Source organism: Pyricularia oryzae, chromosome 2 (genome assembly GCF_000002495.2).
Source record: "Pyricularia oryzae 70-15 chromosome 2, whole genome shotgun sequence".
Classification (NCBI taxonomy): domain Eukaryota; kingdom Fungi; phylum Ascomycota; class Sordariomycetes; order Magnaporthales; family Pyriculariaceae; genus Pyricularia; species Pyricularia oryzae.
This window is the reverse complement of record NC_017850.1, coordinates 5,358,303-5,378,993: the sequence shown is the minus strand read 5'-3', so window position 1 is coordinate 5,378,993 and position 20,691 is coordinate 5,358,303. Positions and strand designations below refer to the sequence as shown.

The following is a 20,691-nucleotide window of genomic DNA, read 5'->3' as shown; positions in this document are numbered from 1 at the left end:
GCAATATACTGAAAAACAGCTTATATCTGCAATTAACGACGTCAATAATGGCAATCCAATTGCAAAAACCTCCCGAAAATGGGGAATACCTAGGTCTACACTTCAAAGTCGACTTAAAGGTTCTCAACCTTATAAAAAAGCACAAAGCCCTTTTCAAAGGCTTTCCACGGAACAGGAAAAGCATTTGGCTGATTGGGTACTTACCCAAACAGCTTTAGGGCTTCCGCCAACGCATCAAGAATTACGCTTTTTTGCCGAACGAATTCTTCAAGCCGCCGGAGAGACAAAAGGCCTTGGAAAACGTTGGATAACTCGTTTTTTGGCTCGTTATCCAATCCTTAAAGCCCAAAGGCCCCGTCGAATAGATAACGCCCGGGTTAATGGCGCTACTACGGAGGTAATTAAATCTTGGTGGCTTTATATTACGAACCCGGTTATTAACGCTATTAAACCGGAAAACCGTTGGAATATGGACGAAACCGGTATAATGGAAGGCAAAGGATCTAATGGCCTAGTATTAGGGCTTAACGGGATCCGGCCGTTGCAACGAAAAGAGCCCGGAACGCGTGGTTGGACGACTATAATCGAATGTATATCGGCTACGGGCGTTGCCCTCCCTCCCCTCGTTATATTTAAGGGAAAAAACGTACAACAACAATGGTTTCCCACGGATTTAAGCCCTTTCGATAATTGGCAATTTCATGCAACCGAAAACGGGTGGACAAATAACCAAACGGCTATCGAATGGTTAAAAAAGGTGTTTATTCCGTATACCCAACCTTTAACCCCTGAAAAGCGGTTATTAGTTTTGGATGGCCATGGATCACATATAACGGACGAATTTATGCTTCTTTGCTTGCAAAATAATATTCAACTCCTATATTTACCCCCTCATTCGTCACACGTTCTTCAACCATTGGATCTATCGGTTTTTGGGCCGTTAAAAGAAGCTTATCGACGTCAACTTGGATTTGTTAGCCAATTTTGCTGTTCAACAGTTATTGGAAAACGAAATTTCCTACTTTGTTATCGAAAGGCCAGATTAAAAGCATTTATAGCAAAAACCATTCAATCTGGTTGGCGTACAACGGGGTTATGGCCGGTAAACTTGGTTAAACCACTTTTAAGCCCTTTTTTGTTAGAAAATAGCAACGCCAACGTTATAAAAGATAAAAACAACGGTTTGCAAAGGGATAAAACACCGGAAAGCCCAGCCCAAAAAATTAACGACCCGTCTTTACTTATTTGGAAAACCCCTAAAACGACCCGAGATATCCGACTTCAACTGCAAAAACTTTCCCAATCCAACAAAACCAACGCTACTTCACGTCTTTTATTTGCAAAAGTCCAAAAAAGCTTCGAAGCCAAAGATACCCTTTTGGCTAGCGCCCAGCAAAAAATCAGCTTATTGGAAGCACAACTGGAGGCAATACGGCCGGTTAAAAGGAGGAGGGTGGTTCCGGATCCAAACGAGCTTTTGGTTAACAAACAGAACATTATTGGATTGCAGGAAAATGATATAGAAAATTTGGAACCTTTAGCTGATGAAGAAGAGGTTAATGAACCGGAGAAGCGTGAAAACGATTGTATTTTTGTCCGTTGATAATTTTATATTTAAATCAGTTTATAAAAGTAGGCATTTCGTTGTTAGATTTTCAGGGTGCCGAACAGGGGGGGTGCCGAACAGGGGGTACGCAACGTTACTCGTGTCTTTATTAAGCGGAAGAGCACTTCGACGATGGGAGAGGCCGCCCTGATATCTATGGAAATTGCGGCTGGATGATTGCTGAAGGTGCCCGAGACTGTGCAGCGACATGACGTCCTTGTTCGCCTCAAACTTGGAGGTTTGGTGGGTTCTCTGGAAGTTACCATCACATATCACACCCATTTTATTGTCGTCTACTTCAATAGAAGAAAGATAAGAACAGTAATTATTCCTTCGGATTCTTACACTTCATAGTAAGATGATTGCTTTCAGACTTTTACGTTCGATACTGGCACTTTCTGCTGTTGGCAAGGCTGCCTAAACACGTGGGTGAGGGGAGCAGTTTTGCATTGGTCACATTCACTCTTGTACGACACATAATTTGCTTATCTGAGGGGTCTCTAAGATGCATTGTCCATCATCGACATCGAATTTAGACATGTACCGAGCCACTGGCCTGGAAATTTCGATTTGAAGAAGTTTGGCGCATACCAACCAAGAAAGAACACCAGAGGCATGTGTGCCAAATGGAAGCCGAGGGGTTGGCATGTGCTTTACATTGGGTGTACAACTAGAGCCAAATGTAATAGATTTTGGGATAAACTTCATGCCATCGAAAGTTCCGTGATTGAGGGGAAAGGCAGCCAAGTGGTGGCACACCAGTTGTATATCGGGTATGACAGATGTGGTACGAGATTGGCCTGCTGGAGCGTTCCACAACCTTATCGTTCCATTTAGGATCAGAATGATGCCATGCTCTTCATTGCACCTGAGTAGGTATAAAGCAGCGCACCTTTCCACTATCATCCCGGCTCAAATTTCATCTGGCTGCCACACGCCTTTCACAGTACGCAATATCCTTTCATCACAACCATCGCCGTCGCATGTCTACTAGCACCAAACACACTCAACAGAGTAAGTGATTCGTGGAAAATATAGAGCAGTGCTGAGTGTTAATAGTCATGAGTTCCGAAATAGTAGCCAGCCAGGACAACCTCACCATATAACAATCGACAGGGCGGGCCCTGACATAGTCATACACTCATACACTGATAATATCGTCAACCCTATAATGCAACACTCCACAATCGCCCATGCCATAATGGCCTCTGCCGTTCTGAGCGGTGTCGCCCTAGCTGGTCCGGCCGCATACGGTATCTGTCAGGCAGGCTGCTCTGGAGTCGTTATGGCGTGTTATGGAGCTGCAGGCTTTACATGGGGAGCTACACTGGGAGCCTCCGCACCTGCCTCCATCCTTGCATGCAACACGGCCTTCGGCGCCTGCCAGGCGTCCTGCCATGCTGTCCTTTTTATACCTGGCCCATGAAACCTGCACTAATGTCTGCCCAAAGAATTTCTTCGCCAAATCGGAAGATGGTGTCGGATTGGAAGATGGCGTTTTGCAATGTACCTATGTCACTCATATCAGGGTTAGGGTTGGGCCACACGGACAATCCTCTTTCGGACACTCTCGCCCGTCGATCCCTGTGTCATAATGCCGCAGGGATACAGCACTGCAGGCAGTATTAGCTTGCCCGAGATGCTTATTTCATCCCCCATGACTGCGAAAGAAAGTTGGTGCAGGTAGACATATTCGAGTAACGAGTCTTTTGACAAGCTTGCCGCGGAAATCCCAGACTTGGCCCCTGAGATCGTTGTACTCGACTATTTGGTTTAGTATCAATTAGGTAGGAAGTCTAGACCGGACTCTCCCACCAGCTTCAAGACGACCTGTGCTCCTACGTCGCCTAGGTCGCGTGCTGTCCAGCCTGCAACCTTGACATCATTCTCGAGTCGAGTCGCAGAGGCGTCTTGGATGTACAATAGCCTGAGTCGTCCAATTTTTGTGCAGTCAATTATTCAATACAGGGTTGCATGGGACTGATGTTTGACAGCTAGGCAAAGAGAGAACATGTCGATCGACGCAAGCAGTTTTTTTTTCCTTCTTGTTCTGAACCGGAACCTTGTATAGTACTTCGTACCGTTATAATACACATTGGATACAGTGGGGCAACGCCCAGATCAGCTGGCTATCACCATTGGCTGCAGGTTCACTGAGGCCTCAAAATGTTTGGCGGGCAATTATGGGCCTGCCGTCTCACATTTGGAGGGGGTAAATAACTTGGCTCTACGCGAGAGTGCAACCATGGGCGATCGAAGATTACCTAAGTGGCCCTTTCCCGGTTCCAAATGCAAAGAAGTGCAGAAAGCAGTCAATACGTCATTTGCCAGCCAACAAAAGCCAGTGCACTGTGACACCTGATGGACGTGGCTTTTAACCGGTGCGTTTGTGATCAGGGTCTGACAGACAGCTTGCAGTTGAGCACTGGTAGAAAGCACGGTTAGGTCGTTTATCATGTCGAGCAAATTGCTTGCAGCTTTGACGTGACATGAAAATGAAATGGCAGCAAAGCCAAAACTTCGGTTGCATTTTCCGTCCCTTTAGGATCAGTCAATGTGACTGCCAGCGACATCAATCGGACATCTTTCCAGTTCTTGTTTGTGAGTCGTGCACTCTGCGCCACACTGCTCCAATCAGAAAGGCCAAGACAGTCCAGCAACAATGGCCTCCACTAGGGGCCTGCATTTACCTATCACGTAGCGGTCTGAATCGCTAGTGGTGGGGCTGTCCCAACGCGAACCGGTAAAAACTCCACCGCACGGGAACTCTGGCTGGGCAAGGGGCTAATACTTGAGGAGTATGGAGAGCTGGCTTGCTGGCATGGATGGATGGTAGTGGCGCTTTTGATTTTTGCTCCACAACAACGAACCGCCAAATCCAGGCCATGAAGTTTTAGGGGAGGGAGGGTCTTTCTGGGCACCTCGAGTCGCCTGTTTGTTGTGTCCTTCCAGTGCCAATTCTTTCACCATCACCCGACGACTCCGATCGTCCAAGGCCAATTGCGTGCCTTCTGCAGCGCGCCGAGCACCTGCGAACCTGCGACGATTCGATTGACGAATAAATAAATAAATAAAAATAGTTGAAAAATCGAAACCAAAGATAAAAAAAAACACAAGTACCATTTCATCAACGAGAACGGACGCATCACGACAGACGAGGCCCGCCGCAATCGAACCCGAACCGATACCGATTTGTTGCAAACCCGTCAACGCCAAGACCTGCCGACCACGCCGGCAACGAGGAGGTGGAAAGGAATGACGGCCGCATAGGCATTGGGACAACCCACAGGTGAAGTCATGGCCGCGGCCGTGGGAAACCTTGCGACCGCCATCGCCGCGTCGTCATTCACCCCCAGCGCCGGCCTGGCTCTGCCCTCGGAATCCATCCGTGCCGGCCTTGGGCACAATTCGACAGTCGACGAAGGTGCCGCATCAAACACGGACCCAGCCTCCCCAGCATCATCTTTCAAGCCAGTATCGCTGCGTTTTGTCCCGTCGAACTCGACGCTCAATTCAAACCTGAAAAAGGACAATTATGGCGTCCTCAGGGCGTATCCTCAACCATTCACCCGCGCCGTCAACCAGATCCGGGACATTTCTACTCACATCACCACAGACTGGGCACATGCCGACTTGAGCAACTACTCGAACCTGCCGCCAAACACACCACCCCGTGGGAGGATTCCCATCGACCAGCCGACATGCTTCGTCGTACGCTCCGGCAGTGTGACCGAGTCAAACATGGAACCAAGGACCTTCAACTGCACACAGGCCTGCTCGGATCCCAGGTTGCTCTTCGAGCCGACAACGTTTGCGACATGCATGCAACTGGCCACGGCATCCCTTTGGATCGCAGACAACAGGACCAAAATGGACCCCGCCGATGAGTACTCACGCAAACTATCCGAGACGCTGTCCTTCAAGAGCGACCTCACAGACTTCAACGGCTCATCTGTCATACAAAACATGGTATCATGCTCCGTTGCCGCGTGTCGTAACAAGGGCAAAGGGGCATGTAGCGATGAAATCATGGACCTCAAAGACATCACGGTCCGAACAGACAACCTCTTGCAGATTGCCACCGCGCTGGCTCGGTATTGTGACCATGCAGACAGCGTGGTGAACGAGGATATCGCTGGGCCTGGTGTGCTTATGTCGTACATCTTCCAGACGGGAATTGCCTTGCTATTTTTTGGTCTCGCCAAACTGCTGAGCTCAGTGATGCGTCCTATTTTCTTCACAAAGGCGTGGATCAACAAGGACACGAGAAAGAACGCATTCAAGCTGTCGAGGGAGATGCAAAGAACCCTTTCGCTAACGCGAGGAAACGCGGCGGTGATAAGTTCAATGATCGAGTTCCAGGAAGTGCAGGGCTTTTTTGTTGCCGCCATACAGGTGGCTACGCTGGTAACGTTCAGGTCAACGGATGGTCCGGATCTTGGCTCAGTAACGTCTTTGGGATCCATTCTTTTCAACTCGGGCCTGGTTCAAGTGCTAGCAGTCTCCGGTGTGCTGCCTGTCCTGCTGGTTCAATGCTGCCTTCAACGTTCTGGCATGCGATGGTGGTACACCTTGGCGATATCGTCGCTCGTTTTCATCCTCGGCATGACGGTCGACATCCGTGGTGGCTACATGCTGCCAGCATTTCAACGCGTTTTTGATCACTTCCGCCAGACCCAAGGAGTGTCTGAATGCGGCGGCAACCCCAGCCCACTTGTTTACTGCACCGGCGACCTCAGATTTGCGATTTCAGACGATCTCGGCCAGAATATTTCATACTGGGTCTACCCATCTCTACTCATCGAGCAACTCAGCTGGTGGGGTTGGAGACGGTACGCCATGGAGATCAAGGCACGCCGCTGGGAGAAGCGCAGGCCGTGGGCGCGCCTTTTCCGCCGAAGGCTATGGCCAGGAATCTGGTTTCTCTATTGGGTTGCATTGCAGGTCGTACTGGTGGTATTCACTGCCATGTACTTTTATAACATATTCCTGCTCGTGGCCGAAACTACCCTCCTCAACGATCAGCGGTGGACCTATGGACAACTGGTTGCCCTTATGGTATGGGCACCTATTCTGGGGAAGTATCTATACTTCAACATCTGTAAGTTTTCCAACCTGTTCTCGGTAACTTTCTTCGAAACTTTGGACACTCTACACATTTTGTCCCTGTCGCTATATTTATCAAACGGTTACTGACTGATTTGTTCTACAGTTGGCATCGAGGAAGGATTTAGTAGACGACTTGCAAAGCACTATAAGGTGGTCCATCAAGACTATCCAGACTCCGAAGACGAGGAAGTGCACGAATCGGACGACGACGACGACAATGTGGAGCAAGGAATAGAGCTTAAGATCACTCCGCAACAGTCGTCGACGACTCTACCAGGCGTACCTTCGCCCTTGGGGACTGCTTCCGGCAGAGATTTGGGTGTAACCTCAAGGCCTCCCAGCGAACGATCTATGAGCTCGCGCCATTCGATAAGATCCCAGCCAAGTCCTAGTCCTTTGGGTCCCCCAACTGGATCCACCGCAGTGGCAACACCCACGACATCGGCACCGCTAGGGACCGTGCCGCAAGATTCTGACAGGAATCACCCTTTCCTGGAGGGTTTCGGGCAAGACAACATCACCATGGTTGGCGGTATACCAATGATTGTAGAAGATCACGCCCCGTTTGATCGACCGCGGGGGGATGTGTGAGAACATATTTTCGGCACATACAAATCGCGTCAATAATTTACTTCGAGCACCTTTACACACACAATAGGACACAGAGTCCATGTACCCCCTCAAGCTTTTTCAACACCTCTCGCTGAAAGTGATGGAATAAGCAAAGAGGTCATCGAATATCACCACTCGGTCTGTGATCTCGCAGTGAAGCCACGAGCACACTGATGGGCCATAGTCTCTGCTCATTATTACAGCATGATGACAGGCTTACGAGAGATACAGGCAGAAGACGCTCACTGGGCTTTTAAACTACCTGTAACTGACCACACGGAAATTCGATAATGACCTACAACGTCATCAGGCCTATCTCATGGCGATCTAGTCAAATCACCATGACGGCAGCGTTGCTGTACAAATATATAAATGCGAATGCAAACACCCCGACCAAGTTAGCTCGAGTCTTCAGCTGGAGATGAACCCCGTCCCATGTTACGGTATATAGGTCATCATTTCGTCCAGTATTTTTGAAGGATACTCAAGCGTTCGGCGTCAACGGTCTGGTACACGGGAGAGTATCATTGGGAGGAAAACTAAGTATCGTCTTTCAAAGCGTCATATGGGATCATGGGCAGGGGAAATAGGGTTCTTGTAAATATATCATAACGAACATATCACATAACACGCGCAGGTAGCTGCCAGAGTCGCGGACTAAGAAGAGTCGGGCTACGAACATGAATGAGGACAATAAAAGTGGGCAGGTAGCCATTCATCACAAAGTCTCTCTACAGTCCGCCTGAATGAATATGAATTTCATGCGTGTGCAGGCTATTAGGGATTATTTTTTTTGTACAGCTTTTCAATACATCGAATCTACCGTGCTTTTGCACCTAAAAACCCATGCGTTCTGTGTACCAGAAACCACACGTGAACAAGCCAACGCTGTTATATTGGCTTGAGAGGGACAGGGCATACCGTCGGTATGCATGGAATTCATATTCATTCAGGGGTTATAGTGTATGCTTGGTTTGGTATTTTTAGAAGCTTTCTACCTTGAGGCATGGTAGCCCAAGTAAATGCGTGCAGGTAGGTAAGGTAGACTTTCGCATCATCTGGGTGGTAGGTTGAACTTGTACTGATTGATGTTGCACCTCGAAGGGTTAGGGTCCGGGTTGAGCCTGAGCTCTCCGATAACAGATAAGGATTTGTTTGTACCGGAATCACCTCTTCCAAGCGCAACCTCGTCATCCTCACTTTAGTAGCTTGTCGCGATACTGGCATCCGAGTACAAATTCTGAGCAGCAAAAATTCGGAGTTTGAAATTAATACGCCGGCATTACCACATCCTGACGTGCTGCGCGCGCACCTTTCCTGGTCCTGCCCCAAACTCTGCGCTCCTCAGCGCCCTCAAGCGAAAGCATCCATCCGCCGCTGCCACCTAAAACCTCACCATGGCCGAATACTGGAAGTCGACGCCGCGGTACTGGTGCAAGCACTGCTCCATGTACGTGCGCGACACGAAACTCGAGCGCACAAACCACGAAGCGACGGGAAAGCACCGAGGCGCCGTGGAGCGCGCCCTCCGCGACCTGCACCGGGGCCACGAGAAGCAGGAGAGGGAGAAGGAGAGGGCGCGGAGGGAGATTGAGCGGCTGAACGGGGTCGTGACGGGCGGTGAGGGTGACAACAAATACAAGAGCGGCAGGAGCGCACCGCCGGGACGGGGGCCGCCGCAAGAGGCATCATCTTCGTCGGGCAAGGAGCAGCGGCAGGCGCAGCTGGAGCAGCTGGCGGGGATGGGCGTCAACATACCCGACGAACTAAGGGGTCAGTTGGCGATGGCGGGCGAGTGGACCGTCACCAAGACGAGGGTAATTGACGACGGGGAGGGAAACGAGAGCGTGGCGCGCGGGGTGAGGAAGAGGGAGCTGGAGAAGACGGAGGAGGAGAAGGAGGAAGAGAATGCCGTCAATGGCCTGTTCAAGAAGCCAAGGAGGTGGGGGATGGACACGAGGATCGCGGGTGGGGATGATGGTGGTGAGCTGGATGCGCTGCTGAGCGGGTCGAGTTTTGTGGTCAAGGGAGAGAAGAAGGAGGAGGATGAAGAGGAGGCTGCAAAACCGCCACTCAAAGTTGAAGATACGGAGAAGGGCCCTGATTTGGAGGGAGCGCCGCAACAAGAAAAGCCCAACGTCGTCAAGGAAGAGGAGGACGTTGTCAAGAAAGAGCCCGCGGACGAGGCATCCGCTCCACATACAGCAGCCGAGGCTGCAGCTCCAGCAGTGGTTTTCAAGAAGAGAAAGCCGAAGAACATTCGACAGAAGTGATAATAGCCGGCGGGTATGACGTTTGTTACGAGTAAGATGTTAATCCGGACTTTATCTGTCTACAAAACTCATGGGCTAACGGGAGCAAGGGCGTGACATTGGGAAATTGCTTGCTTCTGAAGCCAGAGGATGGCTTCATACGACATGCATCATCATGCTCGTTTGTATTGCGGATGCAGCCTTGCATGCAATACCAGTGTCTAACCAGGTGAGAGACTGGGGCATATTGGTTGACACCTCCGTATGGCATTTACGGCCGTGTCCGGCGGAGCCGATTACTTGTATGATTCTCAAGGCTCCATCTACACGCATGGAAGCACGGTCGAGGTCAAGCGACCCACGTAGATGGTGCCACCCGACCCACGAGCTCACAACCGTCGTGGCACAGGATGGCACAGAACCGACCCAAGTAGGCGGATTCGCAGCTACACAGGACGAGTATGGCCTGGCTTTGCCATTGTTGAAGCTCTGGTGTTGCTTTCTCTGTAGACGCTTGGCGGCCTCCTGCGCTGTTCGGTACGATGCGAAAAGGCGGGCGGTTTGAAACATCTACCATTTCCTGTGACAATTGCGTGAGCTCTTTGCTGCCTTTTGTTGGAACCGGCCCTCGAGGTCTAGATCTGTCAGTCTGGTGCGGTGACGACATCTGTGTTGAGAGCAGGGGAACATTTCACGGTGAACGGCACGAAGCACACTTTCGACCTCTCCGCCCGCGCATTACATTACACAAATTTTCACCGCTGGGGTACTTGGCCGTACGGCAGTCAAGTGCTACAACAAGTTGCGCCCGCGGTAAATTCCGAACCGAGATCTCTTTTTACTTCACACAAACAAGGTGATGCGGGCAGCCGACATCGGCCTTGTCCTAGCATGGCACAACGGATACCGGGTAATTTGTGTTCGGCTCTAACAAGTACTGCATAATGTTAGTAGGTTGGGTGGGTTTGGATCATCGACCAGCCAAGGCATTTCCTTAGTCCCCCAACCATTCGCGGTACATTTGCCCTCCCCCATAGCCAAGCATTGCATCTCACCCACTACCGTCGCCAGCCCAGGGCAAGGAAGCTTAGCGTCTTGGTCATCCTTTGCCATTAAGAAAGGCCCCACACGGATCTACAAGCCGCTTCCGTCGGGTGGAGTTGATCTAGTTCTGGATAGTGGGGATCGTCAGCCCAGCCTCCTCGCTCGTTTGCTTCTACCTCGGAGTTGGTTGCACCAGATTGCCTCACTAGGCAAGCCTTACAAGCCAATTGACAGCGAGAGCTGCGATTGTAAGTTCCATGACACGTCTGGCAACGGCCTAGCGAGTTACTACTCCAGTGTCTGTCTTAAAACAACCGTAGCCTGCTCCCAGTTACCTAGCAACCTGAGCTACCTAAGATAGCTTGGAAGCTTCGTAGACAAATTATCGTGGGTTACGCAGCAGAAAGGTATGTGTGAGCAAAAGAACCTCTAGGGCAGACCAATCCCATCCCTCGTTGTGTTTGTACGGAGTAGCTTGCACCTAGAGGGTGGTTGGGTGGCACATCTGCAAGTGTGAAGTGTGGCGTTTGTTCGCCCCATACACAACCAAGTTCATCGATTTTGTCGTACAATCCGCGTCACTGGTCCAAACATGTTTGTTTACTGCCTAGACCGTTTGTTTCTCTGTTTCCGTTTCAAGGGTCTGCTGGTACAACAAGATATTAGTCGCATCCCTACAATGTCTTGACTACCTACTCTATCAAACTACCCGTCTCTGTAGAATTTTTGTTCTGCTGGCTTTTCCGTCTCAAATTTGTTGCATATGTATTAGGTGGTCTTGTTGAGGGCATATCAAATCAAGTAGTTCGTGAGTGCTTGGTTCTTTGCCCGAGAATCTCAAGCCCGTCATCACTGCCTACCTACCCAGCAAGTTGCATGGGGAATGCATTTTTTTTGCCCAGTGGTTGCGTTTAACATTCCGCCATTTCCACGCGATGCAAGAAATACGGCATTAGCGTGCCAACCTCTTTGAGCCTCTCGCGAGGAACAAATCCGAATACCGGAGACTGCCCGCGGGAATCGTCTTGCTTGTTGGCGATCTAGCGCTTTTCCACGGTTACTTGTACTGTGTTCCCTGGGTTGTCTCTCAATACCGGTACCTTGCCTGACTGCGGACTGCAAAAGGAAAGGGGTAGAGGCGGCAAAATTCATTGTTCGTACGTACCTTACGAAAGTACCTACAGGACCCGCCCCCGCTGCAGATTTGTCTCCTCTCGTTGAAGCTCCATCTTTCGACTCCATCAACCCGTGCTTTCCTTTTCAAGACAAAAAGCAGGCCAAGCTGCACATTCGTTTGCCAGTCATCCTTCCTTGATCCATATTTTCATCTTCATTGTCAGGCAAGACCAGTACGCCCTAGCCAAAAAGGTGAGTCTGCAAACCTGGCCTAGGCTCGTGAGCTCCAGCTGCCTTACGAGTCCAGCCCTCTGTCACATTCCAGTTGATTCCGTTTAGTCTACTTCTAGACGTCCACCCATCCAAGTCCCCTCCCCTTGCGCCACCATGCCATAGAATCACAGCCCAGCCTCGTCAAATTTTTCACTTCATCTTCACTTGCGCAATTAAAACCAGAGCACCTCTCTACATTTTCTTCCTGAAAGTCTCGTTCGTTCAATACTACTACTACGCTCTTCGAACTTTAAGAATTGCTAGCCAGAAACTGATTTTTGGGCATTCCTTTTCCCTACAAAGCAACAGATCAGATCCAACTCAGGCTTAATCAGATCGAACCTACATCACTCAGCGGCCACAACGCTCACAATGCAGTCATACCTGCTTGGAAGGCTCGCCGTCCTGCTCGGCATCTTTGCCGCTGCGGTCAACGCTCAAGGCGTCACCGCTGACATTTCCCCGCCAACAAAAGCCCCGACCGGATGCCAGACGAGCTTCCCAGGAACCTTTGAGGTCACAGTGATCCCAGCAAAGCTGGCAAAGCGCGATGGTGATTCTGTTCTCAGCCTTCAGGTAAGTGGACCAGATAATGTGACATCGATTTTCCTCCTGTCCCCTTCGTTTATCTTTGGAGGCCTAGGTCAAGCAAGTGCCGATAGTCGAACGCTTTTGATATATCAGACTCGACGACCTCCAAAATATCGATCTTCTTTGCTCAACAAGCCGGCCATATACTGACGTAGGACTCTTTTCAGAAGCGAAGGGAGTGTGGCCATGACGGCGTGCTTGTTGTTACCCTGAGCAACTCAGTCACCAAAGATGCTCTTTCTCGTACCGGATACATCGCGTCCAACTACCAGTTCCAATTCGACAAGCCTGCGCAGGCCGGTGCATTGTACACGGCTGGCTTCTCCCTCTGCCCCAATGGCTTGATGGCTCTTGGAAACTCGACTCAGTTTTGGCAATGCAAGTCGGGCGACTTTTGGAACTTGTATGACCGCAACTGGGCCCCGCAGTGTGACCCCGTCGTTCTCAAAGCCATGCCCTGCGGTCCCGCCTCCGGTGCCAGCAGTCCCGGTGGTATGGGACAGGTCGTCGGTACCAACATTGTAACAACAACGATCGTGCGCCCTATTGCCGACGGCCAGCCACAGGTGATCACTACGGTGGTGCCGATAGCTATGTGTCAGATCGGCGATGGTAAGTTGTGCTAGTCAATTGGCGCTCCCCACAGATGTCGTCAGTGGCGGTCCTCAAGCTCGCGCTAGAACTACAAGCTGACCATACTCCACCTGATTCTAGGACAAGTTCAAGCACATACTACCCCTTGTGCTAGTCTCTCGGCCCCTCTTGAATCAGCACCTCGTGTATCTCAGATTACGGACGGTCAGATCCAAGTTCCACCGCCTACGGCTGGCCCAGCCACAACCCCGGCCGGTGCAACCCCCACTCCCGCCCCAACCCCGACACCGACCGGAGGCATGGTAACCCCGTCGGCACGGCCATCTGGGCCTCCCGTTGCTTCTCCTCCGCCGGCTGCTCCTCCGATGAATGCCGGAGCTAAGACACAATGGTGTCCCCTGGCTTGGGCCATGTCGAGTGTGGCTGTGTACACCGCCCTATTCTGGCTGTAACCATCAGTCCTACAGCAAACTTTACATACAGTGTCGTCGAAAGACTGATTTCTCATATGAGCAGTCTAAAGATTAGAAGACACAAAACAAAAAAGAGAAACAACAAGTTGATGCCTGGCGACTTTGGCTGGTCTCGTTAATAATGAGTTGCCACCAAACGTCTTGGTCCTTTTGTCACCATTTGTCATTCTCGGGATCTTTGTCTACTGGGTATTTCTGTCGTCTTTCGCATCTCGGTCACTTTGTCTTTTTCCTCAACCATTTTTTGCGTTCAGCATCATCTGCAAGCAACATTGCGTCACTTCTGTCGTTTCCCGGCCTCTTGGCATGGCATACGGCACGGCAGAAAGTTTGACGCCATTAAATACTAATATTATCGTGTCTGGTGGGCACGAGGTCTACGTCTCATTGTCGCTGTTGTTGTCCCAAGCTCCGTCACCGCACTTGGCGGGGATCGCGACGAAAGCCAATGGGTGGTATCTCAACAAACGGTCAGGTGTGTCACAACTCGACCAGGTTTACCTTCCTAGGTGGAAATTCTCTTCTCAATTGTATGAATAGCGAATCTGGCATACTCTGGAGCGTACTGTGGACGGTAATGGAGGATGGAATGCCATTGAAGGGCAAGAATTGAGGCCTTGTTATCGCTGATGACCTTTGTTGTCAGGAAGCGCATGGCCGAAGTCGGGTAGCCAGCATGTTTGTATTTATTCTAGGAGAGAAAAGAGACGACTTGGGCTTTCTATAGAAAAAGCCGATTACCAAGCGCTCAATTTCGAGTTGTGATTGATGGATATGCACATGGATGCTGCCAGTAAAAGTTTGATAACCTCAGAGAGAGTTATTAGCTTGCCGCCAGGGTCACGGTAGAGATGCCTGCCTTGCCTTGGATAGTGTCATCAGAATGAGCATCATCATAAGCATGAAGCCATCGCATATATATGACTGGCAACTCCTCTCAAGCTTTCTGTGGGAAACTTGAGCCTTGGAGGTGGAAGACTGGAAGTGCAAAGCCCCGATTCACTCATCAATCAGCTGTGACTGATGAAGATTTCTCGATCGAGAGAGGGCCTACCGATCAATCGGTAAGGGTAAGTGTTGCCTAGGAGATGTTTGGGAAGATAAAGGCGATAGGGTTTGGTCAGCATCGTTCAACAAAAGGATGTTTTCCATACACAAGTGCTGTGCTTTGGAGTCAAGCGAGGCAAGCTGAAATCCTGGCAAAGGATCAGGCGGCAGGGCTGGTTAGGATGTAAAGAACGATTGCTGACTCTTGGTGGTGGTGATGTTGGAGTCGTGCCAGGTTGGGCGCCTTGGGCGAGATGTGTTCAACTAACGAGCGTGGCGTTTCTTTTGTTTTTCAAATATTTCACTTGGTATTGTAATCTTTTTCTGACATGGCCTTTTTCATGAAGACATTTCTTTTGTTATGGGTCTTTATGAGGGAGGCGCACAGGTCTGGTGATTGGGTGTTTGACTATTTGTATATAAATGAACAATGTGATTGCTGAAAGTGAAGGGTGTCTACACTGACATTGCGTATTAGTCTAATTCTGAACTTGTAGCCTCGGACTCCCTAAATAAAGTATAAGAGATTAGTCTTTGAGTCACAGAATTATATTAACGTAGATCAAAGGTTCCGATCTTGGTTTGAAAAACAACAAAATGGGCTCTTTATGCTTACAATACCGTTGCCTTCATAGCGACGAAACATTTGCAGATGGCTTAGTCTCTTTGATAACCTCTTTTATGTACAGATGGGTAGCCTATTTCCTCTTGAGCTTACAAGAACCGACGACAAGTTGATACAGTATTGTAGTTACTTAGGTTGTAACTCTATGATTAAAGTCTTCAGGTTTATTGATTCTCAGCCATTGACTCGGTCTGTGTTTACGTTCTGGAGAATCGGCAATTTATAGACTTCCAAAGCTCCTCAATCATCTCAGCCCGCTGTATTGTCGTTTCCATAAAGAGACAGCACCAATGTAACCAATGCACCAGTGACAACTGCACTACCCATTTTTGTGACCTGCAGCAAGCTCTAGGCCGATGGGCAGTGCGTAGGTGGCAGCAGAGGATGGTTAGACGGCAAATTCAAGCGGCTCATTCCACCCAGTGGTACAGGCAGCCCCAGCCATCATCTGACACTGGCAGCCTAATTGAGGCTCACACAACATCCAGTGGCGTTGAATTGTGTAATTGAATGCCGACATGTAACACAGTGAAGGTACGAAGCTGCCGAATATCGAAGCAGAGATAATAGCGCTCGAACAAGTAAGAGAGTTATGTTTTTTGACGCTACCCACGCCGACGAATATCTGAGCCATCTCTAGCAATAAGCAATAGCGTCCCACCGACAAGCAGTGCTGCTGCAGAGGCTGACGTCGGACCTGGATATCGGCCCGCTTGGTAGCAAGTGAACCTCACCATGGGTATCCGCGTAGACATTAGATGACTGAGCTATATTCTACTCGGTCTGGTCAAACATTCCTCGTCTGCCCAAGGCTTCGAAAGGCCCTGCCTGGCAGGTGAATATCAAAGCCAAAATTATTTACAGAAACAGGAATGCTCGCAGAATTCTATGCAGTTCTGGATCTCTTCAGGAATCTCCTCGAGTAGCCGAGTACGTCTTTCATCTACCGACGGGGTGCGCTGTTTCGTGTGTGGGAACGTTTATATAATAAATTGAAAAAAGAAAAGGTAAATTTAAACCAAAAGTTGAGTACGAAAATGCGTTTGATTTATTGAAAAGCCATTCAAAATCGAATTGTCAACGACCTTCCTTTTTATACCCGTGGGCCATAATTTGAAACAGGTAAATCATGTGTGCAAGTTACGTGCTGCATTGCACGTGAGTTGATATTCAATTGACAAATTGAACGTGCAAACCTCTATTGCAACGACACGCTGTTCAAAAGGTTGAGACAGGTGACTGTTTGCATATCTGGGGTACACCCCGACGAAGATGATGAGCTCGGCTGGGCTCGGCTTGGCGGGTTGTACCTCGGGCTTCCATCGTCGTCTTCTTTAATTTCGTAACCCTTCCCAGCCCACCAAGGGGATGTTTCGTATTTATTATTTTTCGAAGGGACGCATTTTCGAGCGACTCGAAACCTAATACCGTCCATGTCATCTCCTGGTACCCAATCCCAGATTCTTGACCAATTGCAGTCGTGAGTCGTTTGAATTTGAAGTCTGCTGTCTTGCCAATAGCAATCAATAGTGTTGCCGGGTCTAACTGTGCTCGTCCCTCTGCACCGGTAGACTTTGCCTCTTGTAACTATTTGCGCGACGCAGAAGACCTGGTTCGGATAATAATCTTTACGGTTGTAAATTCTGGCGCATGGTCCATCGACTGGCCCGTTCAAATTGATGATATGGACAGGAGCGGGAGGACTGCCCAAAACGCAGGTTATAGAGGCGGCTGCCGTTATGATGAGCGTAGAGTGTTTCATGACGAAGTTGCTTGTGGTACAATTGGACCCGGTGGAAGTAGTTTAATGAGTTTGCAGGTGGTTGACTTGCGAGGAATAAGACAGGAAGGTGAGAAATCGAAGAGGTGAAAAAGAAATAGAAAGGATCGGAAAGGGGTATGATAGGGAGGGGGATGCAAAAAATACCCAGTGGTAGCGGCGACACCGTCGGCTGTACCGAAAGTAAAAATAATTATAACCAACATTTGATAGGTCGGCTTTTATAAATTTATATCTTGCACTAGTTCTAGTTTATTTCTATCTTGGTTAAATTGGAGTTTAATTCGTATTAGATATTTTGTTTTTTAAATTATAATATTTATATTAATTACAAAAATATTGTTAAATAATTAATTAAAGTGCAAAATTTGAAGGAACTCAAAATTACCAGCGGCGCAATGAGGCAGGCTTAGTAATAATCTCAGAGTCAAATTACAAAACTAAAATTAATAGTAATATTTACATTAAACCTCCTTGCGTTGCAAGGTTGACCGAGCGCTCCATATATTTTACCAGCCATTATTATAATCTACCCGACGATTTAACAAACAGGCCAATGGTATAAAACATTCTGCAATACCTGCGATCAGCAAACACTTGGTCGGTTATCGCCGTTTATACATAAGTGGGTAAGATATTTATTTGCATTGTGCGCTTGTTGTACGCGCAAAAGGTAATATAGATTGGAATAATTAACCAAATACAAACTTTAGCAATAAAAATAAACACCTTTATACAACTCGAGATTAGAGCTTTTTATCAATTTTTATTCCATATTCATCATATTATTATTTATTAAATTGCGACTCTGTGGACACGGCCCGCGCGTGCCGGAGAGCACAAGGACCACCCGCAGCCTGGCGGGAGGGAATCCTCGGCCATCGGGTCCATCCCCTGGGCCAGCATCGTCGAGTGGGACGTCTACTTGGGGAACAAGAGGGTTCGGCACCGAGAGCAGGGTGAACTTTGACAGGGCCAGCAGGACCAAGCGCGATGTCTCTTTCCGCCGTGGTCTGAAGGCGTAGTTGGGTTGGCTGTTGGATGACTCGTTTGGCGCTATTTCAGACTGTCAATTTTTTCCCATTGTCCTTTTTTGTATAAGAAGCAACAGCATCACACAGGGGTTAGCTTGTTCCCCGTAGATGGCGTATTTGGCCATCTTGCTTCATTTCCCTCTTGAAATCGCTTTTCCTCCAGGAAACAGCGACGATTTGGGATTTCTTTTTGCTTTCTCTCGACCATATCGGTTTTGATGCTACACTAGAGTCTAGACATGTATATTCAAGACAATTAAAGTCCCGGCACGGCATACAGCATGCCAAAAGGCTATAGATAAGCTATAACGGTGTACAACAGGAATAGCTTTGTTGAATAATACCCCGGGCAATTCTCCATTTTATTCCCCTCCAGCCTCTCGGATGTGATAAATCCAGGCCTCTCCGGCATAATCCGGCAGCGCGGCAAACTCTGCGCCGAGGACCCATCTGCAAACGGTGACGACCTCCTTCTAGGCCTGTTCTGCATCGATCTGCGGACCGTCCATGTCGCCCTCCCAATGACGGCAGCGACGGTCGCGCCCTGGCCGCAATCGGCAAGCCTCGCGGGGATGAGGTGCAGCACATGACACGGCTGGTAACAGCCAGCTCCGAAAGACGAACAGGGACAAGCCGGCCCCCCGTCGTCCGGGGTCCTCCATGCTGCGCGACCTGCACCCGGCCCCTGAGCTTTCTCGACGTCGCCTGGGCCGATGGCCTGGTCCCGGAGAGTCGGCAGGGGTTTTTCTTCATGTCCCTGATGCGGGTGTCGGCTTCGCTGTCGGAGTCGGTTGGGATTTTCCACATCGGAAAAGCCAATCAGCTTCTTGGCCTTATGGGCGCGGCTTTTGATGCTTCATTGTTTTCTTTTGTGTGACGTAGCAGTGGTTTGCGATTGGGTGACAAGAAATTAAATGATGTAGTACGGCGTCCTTTGCGTTGGCGAAATTTCTTGGGAAAGCTGCTGGTAGGTTGAGCTTCACCGATAGGTTGGAAAGATTGCGTACAGATCTCGATGATTGACGAGTGGAAACACAAGGGACAAACCCCAGCGTCCTGGAGCAAAGCGGCTGCCGTCCTCTGATGCTTGGAGAACCGGCCCAGGCTTGCTGGTTTGTCGTCGTTTGCTTACTGCAGGCTGCAGCCCCCGAGGCAAAGCTGCATGCAGTATTGGCTGAAATTGTGGACCCAAGCTTGGGATCCTTTTTGCTCCTTTTGGCATTTCCGATTGTTAAGTCAGGTGACCACCCGTTTTCCAAGCCATCAAGCCCGCCTTGAGTAGAGCTATAGTCCTCGTTTTAGTGCCTACCCAAGGTCGGTTATGGATTAGACTCCTTGTACCCACATTATGAACTGAGAAAAAAGAAGAAAGTCGCAGAATAAACTTTGTTGTTAATGAAAAGTTGAGGGACGGGGTCTCAAACAATGGCCAAAGACCACGTCCCAACTCGACTTTTTTGCCTTGATCTTTTCAAAACTAATCTTGGTGTCTTCCCCCTTGACATATGTTTGCGTGTTTAGTGGGGGATCGTGGGTCTCGATGTGTTGGTATACCTTATCCGTCGTGGGCATGGGGCCATCCTTGCAATGAGGGCAGTAATAGTGCTTTGTGAACTGCAGCGTGGGATCTCTTAGCAGCTCTACGACTTTGGCATCCTTGAGCGGGTATTTGTGCGGCTCGGTCCCTGCTCGGAGCGTCTTGATGCTGTTAGGGTTGGCGGCGTTTTGATGCTGCCCGGAATTTGTGTCGAGTCCATCCGTGTCCCTCGCCTGAATTGCCGAATGATGTATTTGGGTGGGGAGGGCGATGGCGCTGGTGAGAAATAGTATCCAGACATGAAAGGGTTGGGCAAGGACCATGTTGAGAATTGTGATTGATGCTTGAACGAACATGAGGATAGAGAAAAAAGTAAGAATTATGATTAAATAAGCAAAAAGGGTTCGTGGCAACCTTGGTACATCTGTGTGTTGTTCACAATCTGTGTTATTCGAATAGACTAATACCCAGGTAGACAATGTGCCAAACTAAATATACCACGACTTGGGTTGTTTCTTAAAATACCTATGTGTTGTGTTGTTCATAGCCTCAATCGGGAGGCTCGTGCGCTGTCGCAGGTTTCATAGTAAATCCGCGGCATGAATCTGCACAAGTCCATACGGGAGCAGTTGCTGCGACAGATGCAGTGGCATGTCAAACAGTCAGGCTATTCCGTACCTCCTCCCAGACTTTTTTCATTACCTCATCGCAGCTCTAGCCACTTTCTCAGAGTTGAAAAACCTAATAATAGTAGCACTGCAAAAGAGATGGGATTGGGGAAGAAGTGAGGGATTCAGGTCGAGTCATGGCATGAAAAAAAGAATGAGAACCCTGGGACTCATGCCTTGTTGCAATAGCGGTGAAGCCCGACCTGGGGTCCCATGTTGGCCATCTTGTAAAAATAGTAGGCATTTCAGACTCTGTGGTTTTTTGACAAGTGAAGACTGAAGTAGAGTTCACAACTTCACGCTCGCCTCACCTGACACTCGATGGCCACG

At 49.2% G+C, this 20,691-nt stretch overlaps 7 protein-coding genes across 7 annotated transcripts; 5 read left to right on the top strand and 2 right to left on the bottom strand.

Moving 5' to 3' along the window:
• Positions 1 to 2,807: 2,807 nt before the first annotated feature.
• MGG_15337 (zygote-specific protein) lies at positions 2,808 to 3,032 on the top strand (the record flags this gene model as incomplete). Its single annotated transcript, XM_003714904.1, has 1 exon — positions 2,808 to 3,032. The coding sequence occupies one exon, from the start codon at positions 2,808 to 2,810 to the stop codon at positions 3,030 to 3,032; it is 225 nt and encodes a 74-aa protein (XP_003714952.1).
• A 1,144-nt stretch (positions 3,033 to 4,176) lies between these two features.
• On the top strand, positions 4,177 to 8,173 carry MGG_07999 (uncharacterized protein). Its single transcript, XM_003714903.1, has 2 exons — positions 4,177 to 6,707; positions 6,819 to 8,173. Exons 1-2 carry the CDS (start codon positions 4,904 to 4,906, stop codon positions 7,304 to 7,306), a joined length of 2,292 nt encoding a protein of 763 aa, XP_003714951.1. The 5' UTR covers positions 4,177 to 4,903; the 3' UTR covers positions 7,307 to 8,173.
• A 324-nt stretch (positions 8,174 to 8,497) lies between these two features.
• Positions 8,498 to 11,546, top strand: MGG_07998 (U1 zinc finger domain-containing protein). The gene has a single exon (XM_003714902.1). The coding sequence runs from the start codon at positions 8,725 to 8,727 to the stop codon at positions 9,598 to 9,600; it is 876 nt and encodes a 291-aa protein (XP_003714950.1). The 5' UTR covers positions 8,498 to 8,724; the 3' UTR covers positions 9,601 to 11,546.
• A 150-nt stretch (positions 11,547 to 11,696) lies between these two features.
• MGG_07997 (uncharacterized protein) lies at positions 11,697 to 14,154 on the top strand. The gene is made up of 4 exons (XM_003714901.1): positions 11,697 to 11,991; positions 12,316 to 12,588; positions 12,771 to 13,215; positions 13,318 to 14,154. Exons 2-4 carry the CDS (start codon positions 12,385 to 12,387, stop codon positions 13,647 to 13,649), a joined length of 981 nt encoding a protein of 326 aa, XP_003714949.1. The 5' UTR covers positions 11,697 to 11,991; positions 12,316 to 12,384; the 3' UTR covers positions 13,650 to 14,154.
• Positions 14,155 to 15,018: 864 nt separating this feature from the next.
• MGG_15802 (uncharacterized protein) lies at positions 15,019 to 15,363 on the bottom strand (the record flags this gene model as incomplete). Its single annotated transcript, XM_003714900.1, has 3 exons — positions 15,019 to 15,126; positions 15,184 to 15,225; positions 15,334 to 15,363. 3 exons carry the CDS (start codon positions 15,361 to 15,363, stop codon positions 15,019 to 15,021), a joined length of 180 nt encoding a protein of 59 aa, XP_003714948.1.
• Positions 15,364 to 16,775: 1,412 nt separating this feature from the next.
• On the top strand, positions 16,776 to 17,349 carry MGG_15801 (uncharacterized protein; the record flags this gene model as incomplete). Its single annotated transcript, XM_003714899.1, has 3 exons — positions 16,776 to 16,822; positions 16,873 to 17,192; positions 17,336 to 17,349. 3 exons carry the CDS (start codon positions 16,776 to 16,778, stop codon positions 17,347 to 17,349), a joined length of 381 nt encoding a protein of 126 aa, XP_003714947.1.
• A 1,169-nt stretch (positions 17,350 to 18,518) lies between these two features.
• MGG_07995 (uncharacterized protein) lies at positions 18,519 to 20,016 on the bottom strand (the record flags this gene model as incomplete). The annotated part of the gene is made up of 3 exons (XM_003714898.1): positions 18,519 to 18,606; positions 18,659 to 18,934; positions 19,610 to 20,016. The coding sequence occupies 3 exons, from the start codon at positions 20,014 to 20,016 to the stop codon at positions 18,519 to 18,521; spliced, it is 771 nt and encodes a 256-aa protein (XP_003714946.1).
• Positions 20,017 to 20,691: the final 675 nt, after the last annotated feature.

Bases quoted from the DNA above. Each gene is read 5' to 3' on its own strand.
- MGG_07999 (XM_003714903.1), top strand. From the start codon at position 4,904: ATGGCCGCGGCCGTGGGAAACCTTGCGACCGCCATCGCCGCGTCGTCA. The intron at 6,708-6,818 runs GTAAGTTTTCCA...TTTGTTCTACAG, and splicing joins GTATCTATACTTCAACATCT to TTGGCATCGAGGAAGGATTT.
- MGG_07998 (XM_003714902.1), top strand. From the start codon at position 8,725: ATGGCCGAATACTGGAAGTCGACGCCGCGGTACTGGTGCAAGCACTGC.
- MGG_07997 (XM_003714901.1), top strand. From the start codon at position 12,385: ATGCAGTCATACCTGCTTGGAAGGCTCGCCGTCCTGCTCGGCATCTTT. The intron at 12,589-12,770 runs GTAAGTGGACCA...GACTCTTTTCAG, and splicing joins ATTCTGTTCTCAGCCTTCAG to AAGCGAAGGGAGTGTGGCCA. The intron at 13,216-13,317 runs GTAAGTTGTGCT...ACCTGATTCTAG, and splicing joins TATGTGTCAGATCGGCGATG to GACAAGTTCAAGCACATACT.